Consider the following 19,649-nt stretch of genomic DNA (forward strand, 5'->3'; position numbering starts at 1 on the left):
TTATCCCCTCAATTCCACCTGCCATTTACAGCACCTCACCTGCCATTAGGACTACCCCAGAAGAAGAGTCCCTGTGGAGCAGCTGTTCTAGTGTCTCAGACTGTATAGAGTCCATCTCAGTAGAGGCTCCAACGTGGTAGGGTTTCATTTAACAGCCTGGTAGCCACAGCACACCACTGAGCTGGACGTCCACTGCTGCACATGTGCTGTATGTGCTGCAGTGGAGGGCTTGGTGCACATCCCCACTGCCTCTGAAATGCTGACCTAGTCACCTCTGCCCATCCCCTGCCGAATCATACTGCACGGGTGGCAGATTGCATTATCAGGTGGCCACTTTTCTCTGAAATAGGTGGTGGTGCATTATTATTATACTCATTTAAAAAGCCCTCGTGACCAAGGGGTGAATCTCTCTGGGTATACTAGGTACATCCTGGACTGCCATCTAACAGGATGCAGGACCAGTCAGGCCATTGGTCTGCTCCATTGTGACAATTCTTATGCTTTATTGAAAGCCATATTTCCCTATCATTCTGGACAGGTTTTATTTGTGGCTGTGAATTCCAGCGGGGGAACAGAGGCTATTTGATATATTTAGATATTAATCTTTTGCCATGTTTACAAAATGTAAAAACATTACCACAAAGGTAACAAAAATCACTGATAAATCGGAGCGGCAGCATCCTCCACCCCCTAGAGGCATGCAGCCTCCCAGGCAGCTGAACTACAGAAAACCCAAGTGAACAGATGGGCTTTGCAGTTGGCCACGAAAGTAAACAAACAGGTTTTGTCAGATCCATGGGGCTGTGAATGCTAGGTCTGAGAGCTCTCTATGGGGAATGCCCGGTCACCAGCCCTGTAGTATTTTAAATATAGGGACTATTGGCCAGGGGATTCCAGGTGCTCCACGCAGCTGAGAAGAGTTCGGAGACCACTAAAATCACCTGGAGAATCCCTTAAAGTTCAGACTTGTCCTCTGCATTTGAGATGGGTGACTGGGATGGCACCTAGACAGGATGAGTGCAGGGGATCCCTGTGCTCTGCTTTACGCTTGTCCCACAGAACCCTGGTGATGGGATGCCACAGGGGAGCAGAAGCGTTAGAACAGAGGCTGACTTATTCTTTCAGATTCCTGACTCTCTTCCCTTCTGCTCCTAGTTTGAAGAACTATGTCTCATTAACTCCTCCTACCTTATCCTGTGTAAAACTCCGGCCATTAACCTGCTGTTGCGGATTGTCCAGGTCAAACTGGAATTTATTCTGGATAATCTGAGCTTTGATTTCAAGTCCTTGCATCCCACACCCTTCTCCTATGAAGTCAATCCAATCCTGAAACCCCTGAATGCTGAGGACCCTGCCAAACCATATCGGCACAAGCCAGGAAGTGTCATCTCTGTGGAGGTAAGGCTACAACCAGCTCAAAATCACTATAAACACCACATAAACCAACTTCCTAGGTGATGGCCTGGGACTGTTCTGATATCCTGACAGTGCCATAGATCTTAATGTCACTTCACTGGCATATGGTAAGAAAGGCAGTCCCTGCTTTTATTAGCCTACAGCCTAAATGAGATACAATATGACACACAATGAGAAATTGCCCAACAGCTGGAGAAGGAGTGGAACAAAAAAGAGCTGTGTGCTGTGTGCATAGCTTGTTAGCGCCATGCATTGTTGCTGGAGGGTTCTCTGAGGCTTGAGGAGAGCAATTAGAAATAAAACAGCAATATAGAATGAATGGGAAAAGGGGGAAATAGACAGCAATCAATAGCAATTAGAAGTTATGGAGTGTAGAAAATTGATAGGAAAGCTAAAGACATCAGGGAAGAATCCATGACTGAGGAGGTGAAGGACAATAAAGGGTTTTTAAATATATAAGGAACAAAAAATCCTTGCAGTGGTATAGGTATACTAGATGGAGATGGCATAACTGTTCATGATGCTATCATGAGCTGGCTTGCCCTTGAAGGGGAGTTGTGCCCAGCTTCGCCTGTGACAGATCAGCTACTCTCCCAGTTGGTTATGACTGGGGGGGGAGGGATAGCTCAGTGGTTTGAGCCTTGGCCTGCTAAACCCAGGGTTGTGAGAACAATCCTTGAGGGGGCCACTTAGGGATCTGGGGCAAAAATTGGGGATTGGCCCTGCTTTGAGCAGGGGGTTGGACTAGATAACCTCCTGAGGTCCCTTCCAACCCTGATATTCTATGATTCTATGACTGGCTAGGGATCATGTGGCCCTGTTCAATTCTTAGGCCAGGCTGATGAGCCTACTGAGAGCTCAGTTAGTAGTGAAAGCTGCAGAAGAGCAGTTGACTTCTCTGGTAGGTGCTGTGGAAGGGTAACTTCCAGACAGATTATCTCGAGGAGGACTGAAGAGCGGCAAGAGAGAGACAGACTCCTGCAGTAGACTCTGAGAGAGGCAAAGGGCAAAAGCCACTGGGAGCTGTAGCCCAGGGTGGGCTCGGGAACTGTTTGTGTTTGAGGTTTTGCATTTGTGGAATAAAACTTTCTGGAAGAAGACTCTGGGTGAGGCAGCCAGCCGCATACAGAATATGAAAAGGAGTGTTCAATAAATTTGTCTGTTCTGTATTTGGAAAGAAACAGGATGGTGTACTCATATCACATGAAGATGTTGAAGTCCTTTCCAGTTCGTTAGTAACTAAAGAAAATGGTAAACAACATCTACTAGGGATAATAAACATGTTTAAGCCATCAGCCCTGGATAATTTGCTCTCAAGAACTGTAAAAGAAGTGATTGCGGAGATCTCTGTCCCACTGATGTTAATTTTTAATGAATGTTGGAATAGTGGGGAAATCCCAAAAGACTGAAGAGTGCTACTATTGTGCCAGTAGTCAAAAAGACCAAATGGGATGATCCAGGTAGCTGTAGGTCAGTTAAGCTGACCTAAGTCCTGGACAAAATAATGAAAAAACTGATATGGGATTCAGTCTATTAACAATTAAAGGATAGGAATATAATTAGTGCCAGTTAGGTCTTGTCAAACAAACCTGATTTCATTCTTCAAGATTACAAGTTTGGTTGATAAAGCAGTAATACTTAAACTTTTTACAGCACTTGACTTCGTACCCCATGACATTCTGATTAAAAAATTAGCAACATACAATATCAACAAAGCACATATAAGAATTGTAATAGCCATGAGGAATCATTATTTAATGGGAGACTTTATAGAGTGATTCTGCAAGGGGTCTTTACTAAGTCTCGTGCTATTCGACATTTTCATCAGTGATTGGAGAGTAAATATAAAATCACTACTGATAAAATTTGCAGCTGACACAAAGGTTGACAGAGTATTAAATAACAATGAGGCCAAGGCAGTTGTACGCAGCAGTCTGGCTCACTTGGTAAGCTGGGCCCATTCAAACAAAATGCATTTTAATAGAGCCAAATGGAAAGACTGTATCCTGGAAAGCGGTGACTTTGGGGGAAAAAAAAAAAAATCTGAGTCCCAGTTAACAAGGAATTGAACCGGAGCTCCCAGTGCAATGCTGGGGCAAACAGGATGAATGTGAACCTGGGATGTACAAACGGGAGCAGTGAGTAGGAGAAGAGAGGTGATTTTATCTCTTTATACGGCATTGGGGAGATTGATACTGGAATACTGCATCCAGTTCTGATGTCCACATTTTTAAAGGATGTTGAAAAACTAGAGAAGGTGCAGAGAAGAGCCACAAAAATTATTAGAAAGCTCGAGAAAATAGATTACAGTGAGAGACATAAAGAGCTCTACCTGTTTATCAAAAAGAAGCTTAAGAGGTGACATGACTACAGTGTGTCGGTACCATCACAGGGAAATAATACCAAGTACTAAAGGGTTGCTTAATCTAGCAGAGAAAGGCAGAAAAAAAAACAATGGCTGGAAGCTGAAGCCGGACCCATTCCAATTAGAAATTAGGCACAAATTTTTAACAGTGACATCCTATAATGATGGATGAGATTTTTTTTATCTAGGAAAGATTCCAGCTAGTCCTGTATCCCATTGACAGGCCCTTTTCTTATGTTGAATTATCTGCAAATTTTGTTTCCCAGAATCTCCAGTGCAGGGGATGCTTGTCCATGCATAGTACCTTCATCTTAGGATTTCATGCTGCCTGCTCCCAGGTGGCAAGCTTACTTCCTGGTGAGACTAGGGAGGGAGTTAATAGGGCTTTTGTAGAACTCTCAGCATGCCCTGTGGTTGGCCTGTTAAATCCTGTCAGCCTCTCTAAAGTCAGGGGTTATGCACAGCTGCCTTCCCAGAGAGGCCCAGGTTTGATATCCTTTTGCACCTGTATTCCAGGGGGAAAATCTGGATCTGGCCATTTCAAAGGAGGAAGTGGTGGCCATGATTGGGGAAGGGGTCTGTGTTGTAAAAACCCTGACAAGGAATCATCTGTACTGTGAACCTCCATCTGAGCAGCCAGCTCCACAGCACCGCACAAAGCCGGAAGGAACAGACTCACTCCCAGAGTTTACAGTAAGAGCTCAGCTAAGCAGCGGAGACAGCAGTGGGGGTGGGAGTATAAACACTGAATTAGTGGGGGGAGAAATCTACCAAGCAAAAAAACCCCATGGTACTGAGTCTCAGAGGCCGGGTTAACTGATCCCCCTTCCCTGGGCTCCGAGACCCTTCCCTGGGTTTCAGCGCTGCTAGTTTTTGCTCCATAGTGTGAGCTGGAGTCAGTTGACTGTGCCTTGAGACTTGCTGCTGTGGGTCTTTTTTTGTAGAGCTACTGGGGAGGGGGAGGTGCTAGTGGTGGGGAAAGGGGGGAAATGGAGGTGGGGGGGAAGGAGGAGACAGAGGTGGTGGGAAGACAGGTTCTGGTGTGGAGGGAGGGAAGAGACAAGTGCTGATGGTGTGGGGGGGAAGGAAGATGGAGGCATTGGTGTGGGGGAGGGGAAGAAGAACACTGAGGCACTGGTGCGGGGGGAGGGTAAGACAGGTGCTTGTCGTGGAGCTGGTAGTGGTGTGGGGTAGGGTGAGACAGTCAAGCATTCCCCTTGGAGCCCATGACTCAGTCTGCAGGATGAGGAGAATCTGACACTCTGATCTTGCCTGGGCTTGCATTTCGTTTGCAGGTGCAGATGGGGAATTTGAACTTCCTGCTGGGCAGAGTGCAGTATGACACAGAGAGCCAGCTCACCTTCCCCCTGGAGGCCCAGATTGGCTTGGGTGTCGGAGCCTCCTTTGTTGCTTTGATTGTCCTGATCATTGTCTTCATCTACAGGTGAGAAGTGCCTGAGCGCGTGTCTATGCTGCTCTGGAGGGATGATTGCAGATCCGGGAGGCATACCCAGGCTAACTGCAATCTCGCTAGCTAGGCTTCAGCAACATGAGTATGTACCCAGGTCCCTGGGTGTCTTGCACTACCCATGCTGAAGTCTCATGCCACTGCCTCTTGGCTGCTATTTTTAGCATGCTAGCTAGCTTAAAGCTAGCATGGGTATTCTAGCTGAGCTGCAAGCATACCTTGGATTGTGTTGTAGACATACCTTCAGTGGTGACCTGCAGGATCTTTGGGCACCCTGATCACCGTCAACAGGAATGTTCAATGGGCATAGCTAGGCCTCTACATTTGGGACCTAATTTAGTCCCTCAATTTTCCTTACTTTGGGTGAGGCTCTGCAGCCTTCCCATTGGACTTCAGAAGGTGCAGATTTGGCCTTGGTGACAGAACTCCCACCTGAAAGGCTACTTGCCTTTCGAGTTCAGAGTTTGCAAGTAAATCCCAGACACACCTTCCAGTGTAAGCTGAGGGTTTGCAAAAGGATTTATGCCACTGGCCTCTGCTTTTGGGTGTTTTGGTCTATCCAGTGTTCAGAGATACCTCCCCGTATTTTGCTCCCTCTTGGGGCACGTGGATTTACTATCACGGACTCTCCCTTGCCACCACTACCAACTCCACAGTTGAGATCTTCCTGAGGGGCTGATGGAAAGAGAAGATAGGCCCTAAATTCATTTCCAAAAAAATGCTGCAGATAAAATGCTTATCTATAGTTAGATGAGTGGTTGAATTGTATAGAAGCCCCCAATGATGCACTTAGGATTGCCTCCGTATAAGACATAACACAGAGTCGGAAACTGGAAACCAGAGAGTTGCTCTTGTGCAGAAGATGATCACGTAATCTGGTCTAAAAAAGGCTGTCAGCCTGGGAGTTGCAATGTAGGATGCTGTTGTTAGCAGGTTGGTCTGGAGCAGCCTGGAGTTATTAGCCAGGAATTTTGTCACCTCCTGAGGAGCAAGGATGAGCTGAAGGCCTCAAAAGAGAGGCTCCTCCATTCTTCTGAAGAGGATGGGCCCCTCACGCCCAACTTGTGATCCAGCTCAGCGCTAGCTCCTTTTGCCCAGCCAGCCCTCAGTTCTTTAGCACACATGGTAAGGCCCATCCTTTTCTCAGTTTGAGGAACACTTTGGGGGGACATCTTTTTTCCCTGAGATGTGTAGACAGGGGGGAGTTTAGAAACCAAAACCTAAATTATGTTAAATTAAGCCCAGCCTGACGGAAATCTCATCTGCAGTGAGTCAGCCAGGTGGTCTCCAGCTCTGCTTCCCATTACAGGAGGAAGAGCAAACAGGCTCTAAGGGATTATAAGAAAGTTCAAATCCAGTTGGAAAATCTGGAAACAAGTGTTCGGGACAGATGCAAAAAGGAGTTCACAGGTAAGAGAACTTCCCTCCCCTGCAGCTGCAAATAGTGGGGTTGGGGAACCATCTCTGGCCCTTCCATCTCTTCCAGGCCGTATGGCCCTTGTCTCAGGAGCTGCCTCTGTGTGAACAATCATACACCTTCCTATGTCAGTGTGTTACAGTTTACAGCTAAATTCTGCTCAGCTACCCACATACCCTTGAGGTCAGTGCAGTGGCACTTGTGTAACTGGGAACAGAGTTTGGCCCATACTGGTCTCTGCAGTTCTTCATCTGGAATATCAGAATCTAGAGATGGGATCATTAGTGTCCCCCTTTATCCACAAACTATAATTCTATCACTAGTAGCAAGGAGCACGGGGAAGGGGGGATACTAGGAGCTACAGGAGAGACTAATACAGTGATTTCTAGTTAGAGGTGGAAAGCAATGAGACGCATGAAAGTCATGGTGCTGTAGTGACTGTATAATACTGTGTCTCTGACCTGTGATACCGCCTATTATCCATTGAGCCTGACTAAACACAAGGCCAATCCTTTATTAAACATCATCCTTTCGCAATCACTAGTCTGCTTGGTAGAGCTTTTTCTGCTTTTTTTTTAAACCGAAAAGATGGCCCCCAGCTGTAAACAAGAATAAAAACCTGTCAGACCTTCCAGTCCCTCCCCAGGAGCCAGGGCTGGAGAGCTCCCTACAGAACATTTGCCAGTGCTCCGAACAGTCTAGTTTTAAATGCCCCAGATGACAGGGCTTCCACTCCTTCCTTTGGAGAGGATTCCACAGGATGAAGCATCTCACTGATATTTAGCGTCTGTTTCCTTTGTCAGTTCCATCCCATTAGATCTAGTTACCTCACAGCCCCATGTTCCACGCTCTGGGACACACGTTCTCTTGGTCTAACTTTGTAACACAGAAGCTCCCTTTATTTTCAGACCTGATGACGGAGATGATGGATCTCACCAGTGACCTTGTTGGCACCGGGATCCCCTTCCTGGATTACAGATCCTACGCAGAACGCATTTTCTTTCCAGGACACCGTGAGTCTCCACTGCAGAGGGGCCTGGACATGCCCGAGTGTCGGCGGCAAACAGTGGAGCAAGGCTTGGTGCAGCTCTCCAACCTCCTCAATAGTAAACTTTTCCTTACCAAGGTAACATTCCTTTCTTAGTTCCCTGCAGTAGCTGGCTCCTGTGCCATTTCACAGGCAGTTGTTGCCAAGAGAGACATAAGGGACTGTGAGCTCACTTACAGCATTCTTTAAAGTGCCTCCTGATGGAAAGCAAGAGACTGGAATAGGTGGATACTCCCCATATCTATAACACTCCCCACAGCACCTCCTACTGGGAAAGGCCATAGCTGTGGTTACCCTATTTTAATAGATTACAGCATTCATTCATCTTTGACTCTCTCTCTCTCTCTCTCTCTAGTTTATCCACACTCTGGAAATCCAGCGCACATTCTCTCCAAGGGACCGGGCCTATGTGGCATCCCTTCTCACTGTGTCATTGCATGGGAAGCTAGAGTACTTTACTGACATCCTAAAGACTCTCTTGAATGACCTCGTTGAGCAGTATGTGGCCAAGAACCCCAAGCTGATGTTGCGGAGGTGAGTGATTCAGTAATAGTCCCACTGTCTTCAGCCTGGTCATGGCTGGTCCCTGGACAGAACTTTTCTTGGCTGTAATAGAGCTTCGTAATCCCTCTTTAGTAACAATGAGACCATGTGCTGTGCAGCAGATCCAGATCCAGTAGGTGTCCAGACATGAAGATCTATCAAAGAGGAGGCAACAGAAATAAGAGATCCCAACTGTAGACAGTGATGAGACAGAGCAGGAATCCTTCATGCCGATCCTCCTTCCTCCAAGTTCATGCTAGACACTGAACTCCCTTTTTTCTGCCCCCATTTCCCTTTTTCAGCTTCTCTACCATGTGGTCATTCTTCTGTCTCCCCTTGCCCTGGGCTATGCTGAGCCCTTAGCCAACCTTCCTGTCTTGTCAAGCACAATCCCCTTTTTATGAATGCTTAAATCCTCACTTTCTAAATGTCACTGGGTCTGCAACACTGTGCGCAGACACTTTTTCTCAAGGAAGCAGAGGCATGGCACCCCTGTCATTTGGCCCCTTCACTAGCTTCCTGCCCATCTCTGAATCCTATTCTGAATTGTTTCTCTGGTTTTCAAAGCTCTCCAGGGACTGGCATCTACCCACCAGCTTCCTGCCCTCTGACTTCTGCCGCTCTAATCCTATCCCCTTCTGGTCCCTTCCTGCAACAGTTAGAGGTGACATTTAATTTGTGCTCCCTCTTCTGTCTAGGTCACTTCCCCTTTGCTGCTGAGTCATTTCACACAAGAAGTACTTGACCTCTCCCTATATGTCTGAGTGTGATGTGGGGCGGGGCAGGGAGCTGGGACTGTGGGTCTGTGTGTGATATTATAGGGGAGGAGCTGGGATGTGGGTCTGTGTGATATTGTGTTATATTGTGGGGAACTGGGACTGTGGATTTATATGTGATATTGTGTTATATAGCATTTTGGAGATTCTGGGACTGGGGGGTTGAATAGAATATTGTATGATATTGTGTGAGGGAGAGGCTGGAACCAAGGCTTTTAGGGAGGCATTTTCGCCATAGAGTGGATGAGGAGGTGTGCAGTGAGCCATTTGGAGAGAGACAAGTCTCAGTGGGAATTTTTTGACAAATCTCATCCTCCCAATTCCCAGATATTAGCTTCCTCCCAGGGTTTTGTAGCAGGTGCTGCTGGATGTTACAGGGCAGCATGCATAGGATATTTCCTCATGGAGGGTGGGGTTTCTCACAGCATTCAGCATTGGCCTAACTCTGCTCCTGTTAAAGTTGTTGGGTGTTTCGCCCGTGATTTCAGTGGGACCACGGTTAGGTCAACACTGAGCTTTTTCTAAACCCTGTCCGCTCTGCAATGAGCTGGTGGCATGACTGGTACCTTGCAAGAGATCTGGGCCTTTTATTCCTAAATCATTCTTTCTATAGGTCTGAGAGAGAGCAGAGGAGCGTAGACACCTGACTGCCCTGTTGTGAGTTTTGTCCCATTGCAGGAAGCTGGAGATACAGCACAGAGTTTTATGTTTGGGTCCTTCGGGCAGCCTATAGAGGCATTAATGGCCTCTTGTGACTGCAGGTTAATTGCTTGCCTTACTGTTCACACACCAGAAGTTCTGTGCTCCATTCAGTTTTGAAGCCTTGAAATTTGTACTTGGGTGGGGTCCTAGAAAGCATGTCCTGATCCTTATCATCACCCCACTCTCTGCTCTGGTGCCTCCCCGTGGAGGGTAACATACAGTAACCAGCCTGGGGTTCTCTTTCAGGACAGAAACAGTAGTAGAGAAGCTGCTCACCAACTGGATGTCCATCTGTCTGTATGCTTTTGTAAGGGTAAGAATTCTCCATCCATGGGAAGGGTGGGGAAGCCAAGAGAAATGGAGACTAAAAGAATACCACAACCCTGCTACATTAATATAGATCAGCAGTCTGAGCGCCTGCTAAAATGGTGTCACAAATTACCCTGTGTGCAGAGAGCAGGAAAGGAGAGCTGGGTTGCTCACAGCATGGGTTGCATCCAGCACTTCATCAACCCCCTCATCTGCACTTTTCAATAAGCCTGCAGCCAAGGGCTAAGCTGGACTGTTGCATGCCCACATGTTGGTCTGGCAACCACAGCCCTACCACTGTAATAGCTGAGTGTCTCACACGCATTAGTGGGATGATCTGCACAACACCCCTGTGCGGGAAGAAACTGGTGTGAGCTTAGGATGGGGTTTACAGACCCCACACAAAGGCTAAGGGAGTGAAGGAGTATTGTGGGCCAAGAGGGCCCTACCCCTCAGCAGCTGGTGAGCATGCACCAAATGGAGGACCTGCTTAAAAGGGGACTTTGACAGTCAAGCAGGCGGAGAGTGAAGGAGAGGCTGTCTGTAGGGAGGATGCCAGATTGCTGCTTCTGGGACAGAGCAGCCTACAGAAGAAGGGTCTGGACTGTGGGTAAGACCTGGCCAGGAGCCCCTGCTTCCTGACAATGGAGAATACCTGGACCCTGAGACATGAACTGAGAAGTCCCCATTTGGCTGTTTGAACTGTTGAGACTCATTGGGAACTCTGCTAGGGAGAGGCAGAGTGCTGTGACCACATCCCAAACTGAAGAGAGAATGGGGTGGTAGGAGTTGGCCCAGGGGAAGCTGGTCTGATGTATTGGCCAGAGGGTGCTGAAACACTTCTTGACCCTTCTCCCTTGGGCCCTGCACTGGGACCTGGCGGAGAGGTACCATACCCCTGGCTGGCTGGGAGAACCTGGGGAGCACTGGGGAATGAAGGACCATAACCCAGCTGCTAGGCTTGTGGACTGCCTAGCAAGGCCATTCCAGACTTTGGGGGACAGTTGAGCCAGAACCTGCCCACAAGGCCTATGCAGGCTCCAAAGTGAACCTGGCTACAGAGCTCCATTTTACAGATGAGGAAACTGAGGCATGGTGTCTTGCCCCAGGTCACTCAGGGATGCTGTGGCACACATGGAATTGAATCCAGGTCTCATGAGTTCCAGTTCAGTGCCTTAGCCCCACCAGACAGTTTATCCTGAACATGGAGCAGGGATGGGATGGGTGGAACCCTCCGACTTGGATTCTTTGAGTTGCTTTGTTGACTGGTGCCTTTGGCTATGCTCCTGGAGGTAAAGGGGTCCATGTTCTGAGGCCTGAAGTCACTGTCAGGCAGAATGAAAGTGACTTCTCTCAAGAGTTGAGCCTCTTTCTATCTCTGCCAGGACTCTGTCGGTGAGCCGCTGTATATGCTCTTCCGTGGAATTAAGCACCAAGTAGATAAGGGACCAGTGGACTGGGTAACAGGAAAAGCCAAATATACCCTGAATGATAACCGCCTTCTGCGAGAAGACTTGGAGTACCGGACTCTGGTGAGAACTCCCTACTGCACATCTCTTTGTGCCTTCTCTTCCCTCCTTGTTCTGAACCAATGAAACACCATCTCCTAATCCAGTGGTTCTCAACCTGTGGTGCATGGACCCATGAGTCTGCGGGACTATGTCTAAGGGGTCCTCAAAAGACTTAGACTGAAAACTGTGTGAACAGAATTCAACTATATACAGACAATAGATTTCCAAAGGGGTCCGCACCTTCATTTGAAATTTTAGGGATCTGCAAATGAAAAAAGATTGAGAACCACTGTCCTAATCCGCCCTGAGTCAGGACTAAACCTACCCACTCGCTAGTGTCCTATAACTGCCCACTGGAAGCCATAGCTTTACACCAGGATCTGGGGTTGGCATATTCCCCAGTGTAATTCAGAGCTGCTCTGCTATTGGTGGCCTGAAAAGGTCCAACAGCCAGGGACTGCCAGAGCAGAGCAGTATTCTAGCCACATCTCCTCCTCACCGGCTACATCCACTGCGGAATCATGGGAGAAGGAGGAGGGGCCGCAAGAGGCTACAGCAACTCTTTTCCAGCTGAGGAGGCCGCCTACATAGAGGCAACCTTCAAGAAGCCTGCTGAACCAGCTTTACATGCCCTTCATGCTACTTGAAGCAGGACTGAGAATCTGGCTCATTATATTCATGGTATTCCCTTCCCCAGTGGTCTGGAAATGTAAAAGGTTTATCATTAATATTAATCACTTATTAGTGGTTTGCTAATTGTAAGTGTAACTATGGGGGGAGGGGAGTGCAGGATTGATTGCTACTGAGGCTCTTCACCTTATGCAGCCATTTCAGCTATCTTTTCTTTCCCCAGACTTTAAATGCTTTGACTCAAACTGAAGCTACTGTGGGAGAGGCAGAGGATTCTCAGGGTGTCTCTGTGAAAGTGCTAGACTGTGACACCATAACACAGGTGAAGGAGAAAATCCTAGATCAGATCTATAAAGGAACGCCATATTGTCACCGCCCAGACCCAGACTCCCTGGACCTTGGTGAGCACAATTCATTGATAGCTCAGTGATGAGGTTGAAGAGTGGGGTTATCTAATAACTGGCTCCTGTGCCATTGGTATGCCTCACACTGTCCATTCAGCAGAGAATGGAGACAGTCCCTGTCCCCAGGAGATTATGTTCTAGTCTGGATTCAGTGTGACACGATCAGTGGGGGAGAGGGATAATAGCAGGAAGTGGGGCGGAAAAGAGGATACTTGTAATCTGCTGCTTACACCTCTTGTTTGCATGGTCCCTTGTGTTTTTTTCACTTTTTGTCATTGGAAGTAGCTACTGGGCCTGACTGGTTATTGTCAGAAGGGTTGTAGAGGAAGGTGGTCTTTGAGAAACGATTTGAATGAGGAAAGGGATGTGTGTGAAAAGCATATGGGATCAGAGAGGGCACTCAGGGTGTAGGAGACAGCATGGGACTGGTGCAGAGGTGCTAGAAGGTTATGGGCTCAATCCAGCTCTTATCGAAGGCAGTGGCAGAACTCCCATTTACTTCAGCAGTGCAGGATCAGCCCTAAGTGGGCTAATGAAATGCAGGGCTCGTGTTGGCGGATAAGCTCTCCAATTTTTCCTCTTTTGTTCCTTTTTCTCAGTTGGCAGCAGTCAGGCATCTGCACACTGATGTATTCATAGGACATGCTCTCGCTCAGTAATGAATTGCGTGATTCAGTGTTTGCAGCTTACTCTGGACACACTTCTTGACATGCCTCCCTCTTCTCCCATCCCTCCTGGCCTCTGGGATGTGGAGCCATCTTCCTGTCTATAATTGCCATTGCTTAGGAGGGAGGGAGAGGATGACTATGGCCAACAGAATTACCAATGAGTAATGATCCCATATTGATGCTGAAAGCTCAGGTTTTAGCTTGGCAAGGAAGGCTGAAAACACAAGTCTGAGTTCCCCTATATTGAATTCTGTAGCACTTAGAACTCCACTCTTCATTCAAACCATTCATTGCCATTGCAGCAATTAATCCACGGATGCAGACAGATAGAAAGAAGGTGGTGGCAGCAGCTCAAACAGGTTGTTGGGCCCCCCTCTCCTGTGCAGAGAGGCTGCTGTGCTCCCAGCTTTACAAAGTTTGTAGCCTATGCACAATGAATGCCAGGCAAGGGTAAGATGCCCATGTCTGCGCTAGCAGGGTGGCTGGGATGCCTTTACTCATTTAAAGTTCTTTGGAGCAAGGACAATATCTTCATGTCTTCTGTGAAGTTCTAGACATTCTGGCAATAATCTGCTGTCCTTTGTCAAATAATGTTTAGAAGTGTGAGCAACAAGAGTGATGTAGTGGTGGGAGTCTGCTATAGACCACCGGACCAGGGGGATGAGGTGGATGAGGCTTTCTTCCAGCAACTTGCAGAAGCTACTAGATTGCACGCCCTGGTTCTCATGGGTGACTTTAATTTTCCTGATATCTGCTGGGAGAGCAATACAGCGGTGCACAGACAATCCAGGAAGTTTTTGGAAAGCGTAGAGGACCATTTCCTGGTGCAAGTGCTAGAGGAGCCAACTAGGGGGGGAGCTTTTCTTGACCTGCTGCTCACAAACTGGGAAGAATTAGTAGGGGAAGCAAAAGTGGATGGGAATCTGGGAGGCAGTGACCATGAGTTGGTTGAGTTCAGGATCCTGACACAGGGAAGAAAGGTAAGCAGCAGGATACGGACCCTGGACTTCAGGAAAGCAGACTTCGACTCCCTCAGGGAACGGATGGGTAGGATCCCCTGGGGGACTAACCATGAAGGGGAAGGGAGTCCAGGAGAGCTGGCTGTATTTCAAGGAATCCCTGTTGAGGTTACAGGGACAAACCATCCCGATGAGTCGAAAGAATAGTAAATATGGCAGGCGACCAGCCTGGCTTAACGGTGAAATCCTAGCGGATCTTAAACATAAAAAAGAAGCTTACAAGAAGTGGAAGGTTGGACATATGACCAGGGAAGAGTATAAAAATATTGCTCGGGCATGTAGGAATGAAATCAGGAGGGCCAAATCGCACCTGGAGCTGCAGCTAGCAAGAGATGTCAAGAGTAACAAGAAGGGTTTCTTCAGGTATGTTGGCAACAAGAAGAAAGCCAAGGAAAGTATGGGCCCCTTACTGAATGAGGGAGGCAACCTAGTGACAGAGGATGTGGAAAAAGCTAATGTACTCAATGCTTTTTTTGCCTCTGTCTTCACGAACAAGGTCAGCTCCCAGACTGCTGCGCTGGGCAACACAGCATGGGGAGTAGGTGGCCAGCCCTCTGTGGAGAAAGAGGTAGTTCGGGACTATTTAGAAAAGCTGGATGTGCACAAGTCCATGGGGCCGGTCGAGCTGCATCAGAGAGTGCTAAAGGAATTGGCGGCTGTGATTGCAGAGCCATTGGCCATTATCTTTGAAAACTCGTGGCAAACGGGGGAAGTCCCAGATGACTGGAAAAAGGCTAATGTAGTGCCAATCTTTAAAAAAGAGAAGAAGGAGGATCCTGGGAACTACAGGCCAGTCAGCCTCACCTCAGCCCCCGGAAAAATCATGGAGCAGGTCCTCAAAGAATCAATCCTGAAGCACTTACATGAGAGGAAAGTGATCAGGAACAGTCAGCATGGATTCACCAAGGGAAGGTCATGCCTGACTAATCTAATCGCCTTCTATGATGAGATTACTGGTTCTGTGGATGAAGGGAAAGCAGTGGATGTATTGTTTCTTGACTTTAGCAAAGCTTTGGACACGGTCTCCCACAGTATTCTTGCCAGCAAGTTAAGGAAGTATGGGCTGGATGAATGCACTATAAGGTGGGTAGAAAGTCGGCTAGATTGTCGGGCTCAACGGGTAGTGATCAATGGCTCCATGTCTAGTTGGCAGCCAGTGTCAAGTGGAGTGCCCCAAGGGTCGGTCCTGGGGCCGGTTTTGTTCAATATCTTCATAAATGATCTGGAGGATGGTGTGGATTGCACTCTCAGCAAATTTGTGGATGATACTAAACTGGGAGGAGTGGTAGATACGCTGGAGGGCAGGGAAAGGATACAGAGGGACCTAGACAAATTGGAGGATTGGGCCAAAAGAAATCTGATGAGGTTCAATAAGGATAAGTGCAGGGTCCTGCACTTAGGACGGAAGAACCCAATGCACAGCTACAGACTAGGGACCGAATGGCTAGGCAGCAGTTCTGCGGAAAAGGACCTAGGGGTGACGGTGGACGAGAAGCTGGATATGAGTCAGCAGTGTGCCCTTGTTGCCAAGAAGGCCAATGGCATTTTGTAAATATGGAATGTATAAGTAGGGGCATAGCGAGCAGATCGAGGGACGTGATCGTCCCCCTCTATTCGACATTGGTGAGGCCTCATCTGGAGTACTGTGTCCAGTTTTGGGCCCCACACTACAAGAAGGATGTGGATAAATTGGAGAGAGTCCATCGAAGGGCAACAAAAATGATTAGGGGTCTGGAACACATGACTTATGAGGAGAGGCTGAGGGAACTGGGATTGTTTAGTCTGCGGAAGAGAAGAATGAGGGGGGATTTGATAGCTGCTTTCAACTACCTGAGAGGTGGTTCCAGAGAGGATGGTTCTAGACTATTCTCAGTGATAGACGACAGGACAAGGAGTAATGGTCTCAAGTTGCAGTGGGGGAGGTTTAGGTTGGATATTAGGAAAAACTTTTTCACTAAGAGGGTGGTGAAACACTGGAATGCGTTACCTAGGGAGGTGGTAGAATCTCCTTCCTTAGAAGTTTTTAAGGTCAGGCTTGACAAAGCCCTGGCTGGGATGATTTAATTGGAGATTGGTCCTGCTTTGAGCAGGGGGTTGGACTAGATGAACTCCTGAGGTCCCTTCCAACCCTGATATTCTATGATTCTATGTTATAAAATAGTAAGTAACAATCCTAATAGACACAGGGCCTTTAAACATACCTTTTCCTGTAACACATGCTGCACATTTGTGCTGTTTTGTATTACAGCATAGAAATTGTGTGGTTACATTATTGCAATGTACATATCGAAAGGGGTAGAGTGTGTTGCTGCTGGAACTTTACCCCGCATTTCCTAACAGCTATGAGATTAAACTTTCAGCACTCATGCAGTGCACTGCTGATACAATTCTGGCATGTTATTAGTCTTACTTGGCATTGGTTTCTGCTTATTGAAAGTGAAATATACAAGAGAGTTTTAAAGACAGTTCAACTTTCACAGTAAACGTTTTTTTTATTTTCTGTTTTCTGTGTTTTGATGACTGCAGAGTGGAGATCAGGTCTGGCTGGTCACCTGATCCTTTCGGATGAGGATGTGACCTCTGTCATTCAGGGGACCTGGAAGCGCCTGAACACTCTTCAGCACTACAAGGTCAGAACTGAGCATTCTTCTTCCCTTTCCCTTTTCAGTGACCTTTCAATTCCAAGTGTACACTCCGCTTCTAGATTTGACTCTCGCCTGATCCCATCTAAAGAACGTTTTTAGTCCCACCTGTGATGTGGTCAAGCCTCTGACTTGCTCATGACACAGGAACTGCTGTTCAGTCAGTGTAACCTCCTCTGTACTCTGCATCTCCACCTCTGACAGCTTGAGCCAGGGATGCTGGGGAGGCAAACGGTGTCTGAATATATAGCCCTAAGCTAATTTCTGGAGATGCTGTAATCAGGGCAGGGTTGCTGGATCTGTTGGTTAGCGCCTAAGTCCTTTGACTCTGGAAATTAAGACTTAAATCCTACCTTCACTCACAATTGAAAGCAATTTTGGTGCACCTCTTCCTACTCCTACCATAGATTTGTCACCATCAAAGAACCAAGCAGCAGTCACACAAGGATTGTGGGAATGTGAGGAAAAGTGATTAGACAAATGGGTCCCTTTCTGGGCACATGGAAAATTTGTGGGGCTAGGAAATGGCAGCTGTGCTGTTCAGCACTTCACTCTGTGTAATTGATTCTAAAGCCAGTATGGACCATTATCTTTCACTTCTCCTTTAGCCTCTGTCAAATGCACCCTTCACCGCAGTATCTGCTGTCACTCTACCTCTATACTGCTCACCCCCTTCTTTCCTTCTTTCTCAGTATCTTCTTTATTTAAGGTTGTAGAAGTTGGGTTGCACTAGACTGTATCTCACTGCTGTCGTTGTCGATACACCATGTTGCAGACCTGCAATTGTGTAACTCTTCTGTCAGCAGGAGACAGGCTTGCTGGTTGAAGTCAATATAAGGGCTACTTGCCAGTATAGCAGATGATGGTCTCCAGAGCTGGGATGAGGCTGCTGGGAATGAAAAATAATGTTTAAAATACCTTGCCCTTACCTTGCCTCAAAGTACCTGACAGACATCATTGACCCTCACAGCCCTTTTTACAGATGGGGAAACTGAGACATGGAGTGTTGAAGAAACTTTACCAAGCTCACAGAGTGAGTCAGTAGCAGAGCCAAGAATGGAACCCTGGGGTCCTGAGTCCTAGTCCCCTCTTCTAACCAGGAGACCATTCTTTCTTGTGGGTGGGCTGTTGTACTGTTTAAAGTCTGCCTGTCACACTGAGGAGAAATGTACAGCATATTGTTAACCCAAGTTCTGCTTGTACACAGGTGCCTGATGGAGCAACTGTAGCTCTGGTCCCACGTCTGACCAAACATATCCCCAGGGAGAATCAGGATTACGTCCCTGGAGAGAGTGAGTCTGATGCTTAAGGCCTTAACGTTCCATCCTCATAAAATAGTTTCACAGAGTCCATAAGCTGGCAAGCTAGGACTTTGTACTCCCAGGCAATAGACTTAACTTTATGGTAACCCCCAATAGCTACTGGGTGAGTTGGGCCTTCCTCACTATTAGCATTGACAGGATAGCCAAACTGTCAGCTCCAGGAGCTTCTGTAAGTGTCTGGGAGCCAGAGGCCCCTAAAAACAAGAAATCAGGGCCAGCAAGGAGAGTCCAGCTTGAGCTGGAATCTTCTAGTTGCTAACCACAGGGGCTGGGTGCAATCCATAGCTAATAGGCCCACCAGTTAATAAACCTAGGGCCTCGGCATAATCCCTATCTTGCTGGATGTTCCCTTAGTGCAGGGAAATCTTGGGGCGGCAAGTGGCTCCAAGCAACGTGGCCAGTCTCTGAGGGGAGCCTAGAGATTTCAGTAGTATTTATGTTTCAGAAACGCCGATGCTGGAAGATGCAGATGAGGGTGGAATAAAACTTTGGCACCTAGTAAAACCAACTGAAGAGCCAGAGCTCCCCAAACACAGGCGAGGAAGCTTACGGGATCGGGAGCGAGCCAAGGCCATTCCTGAAATTTATTTGACACGTCTCCTCTCTATGAAGGTAGGAAAGAACATAGTGTTGGATTAGCTAAACTGGGTCATGCCTAGGATACTTCCTTCCCCAATGGCCAAGGCTTGGTGCTAAACCCTCAAGCCCCAGGGTGTGCTTTGCCAGCTGTGCAGCACTGCACATGAGGAAATAATTCTTTGCTGCCCAGATTACTGATGTATTTATTTGTTGGTTTCCCTGTAACTCCAGCACCATAATATCTGAGTTACATATGGTAAGGGAGTTGTGCTCCGGCTCTGCTCCAGCTCCAGGCAAGAACCTGCCGCTTCACTGCTCTGGAGCTGCTCCGCGCTCCAGCTCCTGGCTCCGCTCCAAAGCCCTGATTTACAGACAACCCATTACCAACCATGAGTGGAGCTCCATTGTTACCCTAATATCACAAAACCAAGGTCAGACACTTCATCCAGATAACAAATCATTGTATCAACCAGCCAGTATTCAGGCTGTCCGACTGCTACTGACAGAGATTGCGCTACAAGATATCCTACTGCAAAGAAGAAAGTTCTCCATGAGGAAGACTTACTCCTCTAAATGGAAAGGATTTTTAATTTTGGGCAGCCCAACACAACCATGACCCATTGAAAGCCTCGGTACCTAAAATCCTCCATTTATATTCTGCATTTTTGAAACATTCTGGATGCTTGTTCAGCTCCATCAAAGTCCATCTTGCAGCAATCTCAGCATACTCCTCACCCATGTAGTCATGTTCAGTTTTTTCCTGTATCCCATAGTATCTAGATTTCTACTTGCTTATCCACCAATCAGAGAACCCCCTCTGACCTGGGATC

The 19,649-nt window shown here is 47.5% G+C and overlaps 1 protein-coding gene across 1 annotated transcript in view; it reads left to right on the forward strand.

The window, feature by feature from the left end:
• PLXNB1 (plexin B1) overlaps nt 1-19,649 on the forward strand; it is a 195,731-nt gene that overhangs the window by 155,827 nt on the left and 20,255 nt on the right. Inside the window, exons 23-34 of the mRNA XM_084633455.1 lie at nt 1,156-1,398; nt 4,298-4,474; nt 5,077-5,225; nt 6,559-6,659; nt 7,575-7,792; nt 8,070-8,248; nt 9,982-10,048; nt 11,430-11,576; nt 12,409-12,586; nt 16,803-16,906; nt 18,126-18,210; nt 18,686-18,852. Coding sequence (XP_084489581.1) covers nt 1,156-1,398; nt 4,298-4,474; nt 5,077-5,225; nt 6,559-6,659; nt 7,575-7,792; nt 8,070-8,248; nt 9,982-10,048; nt 11,430-11,576; nt 12,409-12,586; nt 16,803-16,906; nt 18,126-18,210; nt 18,686-18,852 — 1,815 coding nt within the window. The remainder of the gene's footprint in view (nt 1-1,155; nt 1,399-4,297; nt 4,475-5,076; nt 5,226-6,558; nt 6,660-7,574; nt 7,793-8,069; nt 8,249-9,981; nt 10,049-11,429; nt 11,577-12,408; nt 12,587-16,802; nt 16,907-18,125; nt 18,211-18,685; nt 18,853-19,649) is intronic.

This window comes from Lepidochelys olivacea, assembly GCF_965140295.1.
Source record: "Lepidochelys olivacea isolate rLepOli2 genome assembly, chromosome: 7".
NCBI classification, from domain to species: domain Eukaryota; kingdom Metazoa; phylum Chordata; order Testudines; family Cheloniidae; genus Lepidochelys; species Lepidochelys olivacea.